Raw genomic sequence first — 995 nt, forward strand, 5'->3', positions numbered from 1 at the left:
AAACAGGAGGCAGAATCGATTGTGGTGAGTCGTCCTGATGTGCAAAAAAAAAAAAAAAAACTCAATGAAAGGAACCCAAACAGGGACCTGCTCATCTCACAGGCTTCCTCTGAAGACAAAGAACCAGGAACTGGAAGGAAACGTCTTTGAAAGCCGAGGAATGAAGAGCAGAAACAAAATGAGGGATCCCAGAAAACCAAAGAGGAGAAAGGCACTGCTGACAGTTCCAATCAAAACACACCCAAAAGAACTCATACAGCTGTGAAAGGTTTCTCATGTACGACCTGTGGAAAGCATTAAAGTAAAATATATCACCTAAAACGTCACATGAGCATTCATACCGGAAAGAAGCCCTTCTTATGTACAACCTGTGGAAAGGGTTTCAGCACAAGATTTTTCTTAAAACGTCACATGAGAACTCACACAGATGAGAAGCCTTACACATGTATAACTTGTGGAAAGGGTTACGGAGACAAAAGCACTTTATTTTATCACATGAGAGTTCACACAGGCGAGAAGCCTTTCACATGCACAACGTGTAGAAGAACTTTCACTCGAAGACGTGGTTTAATTTATCACATGACCACTCACACAGTCAAGCCTTTCTCATGTATGACTTGTGGAAAGAGTTACAGCACAAAATCTCTTTTAAAACGTCACATGAGAAATCATACAGAGGAGAAGCCTTACACATGTACAACATGTGGAAAAAGTTACAGTGATAGCAGTGGTTTACTTTATCACATGAGAACTCATACAGGAGAGAAGCCTTTCTTATGTGAGACTTGTGGAAAGGGTTACTGTGACAGGAGTAGTTTGCTTTGTCACATGAAAACTCACACAGGTGAAAGGCCTTTCTTATGTGAAATCTGTGAAAAACGATTTAGAACTCGATCTGATTTAACCCATCATATGAGATCTCACACAGGCGAGAAGCCTTTCTCATGTTCTACCTGTGAAAAAAAGTTTACTGTTGGAAGCAGTTTAACAAGACA

At 40.4% G+C, this 995-nt stretch overlaps 1 protein-coding gene across 1 annotated transcript in view; it reads left to right on the forward strand.

Moving 5' to 3' along the window:
• Positions 1 to 10: 10 nt before the first annotated feature.
• The window catches only part of LOC107084478 (gastrula zinc finger protein XlCGF7.1-like), a 4,672-nt gene continuing 3,687 nt past the window's right edge, over positions 11 to 995 (forward strand). The window contains exon 1 of the mRNA XM_015374362.1: positions 11 to 982. Within this exon, the coding sequence (XP_015229848.1) occupies positions 328 to 982 (655 nt within the window). The 5' untranslated portion in view covers positions 11 to 327. The remainder of the gene's footprint in view (positions 983 to 995) is intronic.

Source organism: Cyprinodon variegatus, unplaced genomic scaffold, assembly GCF_000732505.1.
Source record: "Cyprinodon variegatus isolate N-32 unplaced genomic scaffold, C_variegatus-1.0 Scaffold101, whole genome shotgun sequence".
Lineage (NCBI taxonomy): Eukaryota > Metazoa > Chordata > Actinopteri > Cyprinodontiformes > Cyprinodontidae > Cyprinodon > Cyprinodon variegatus.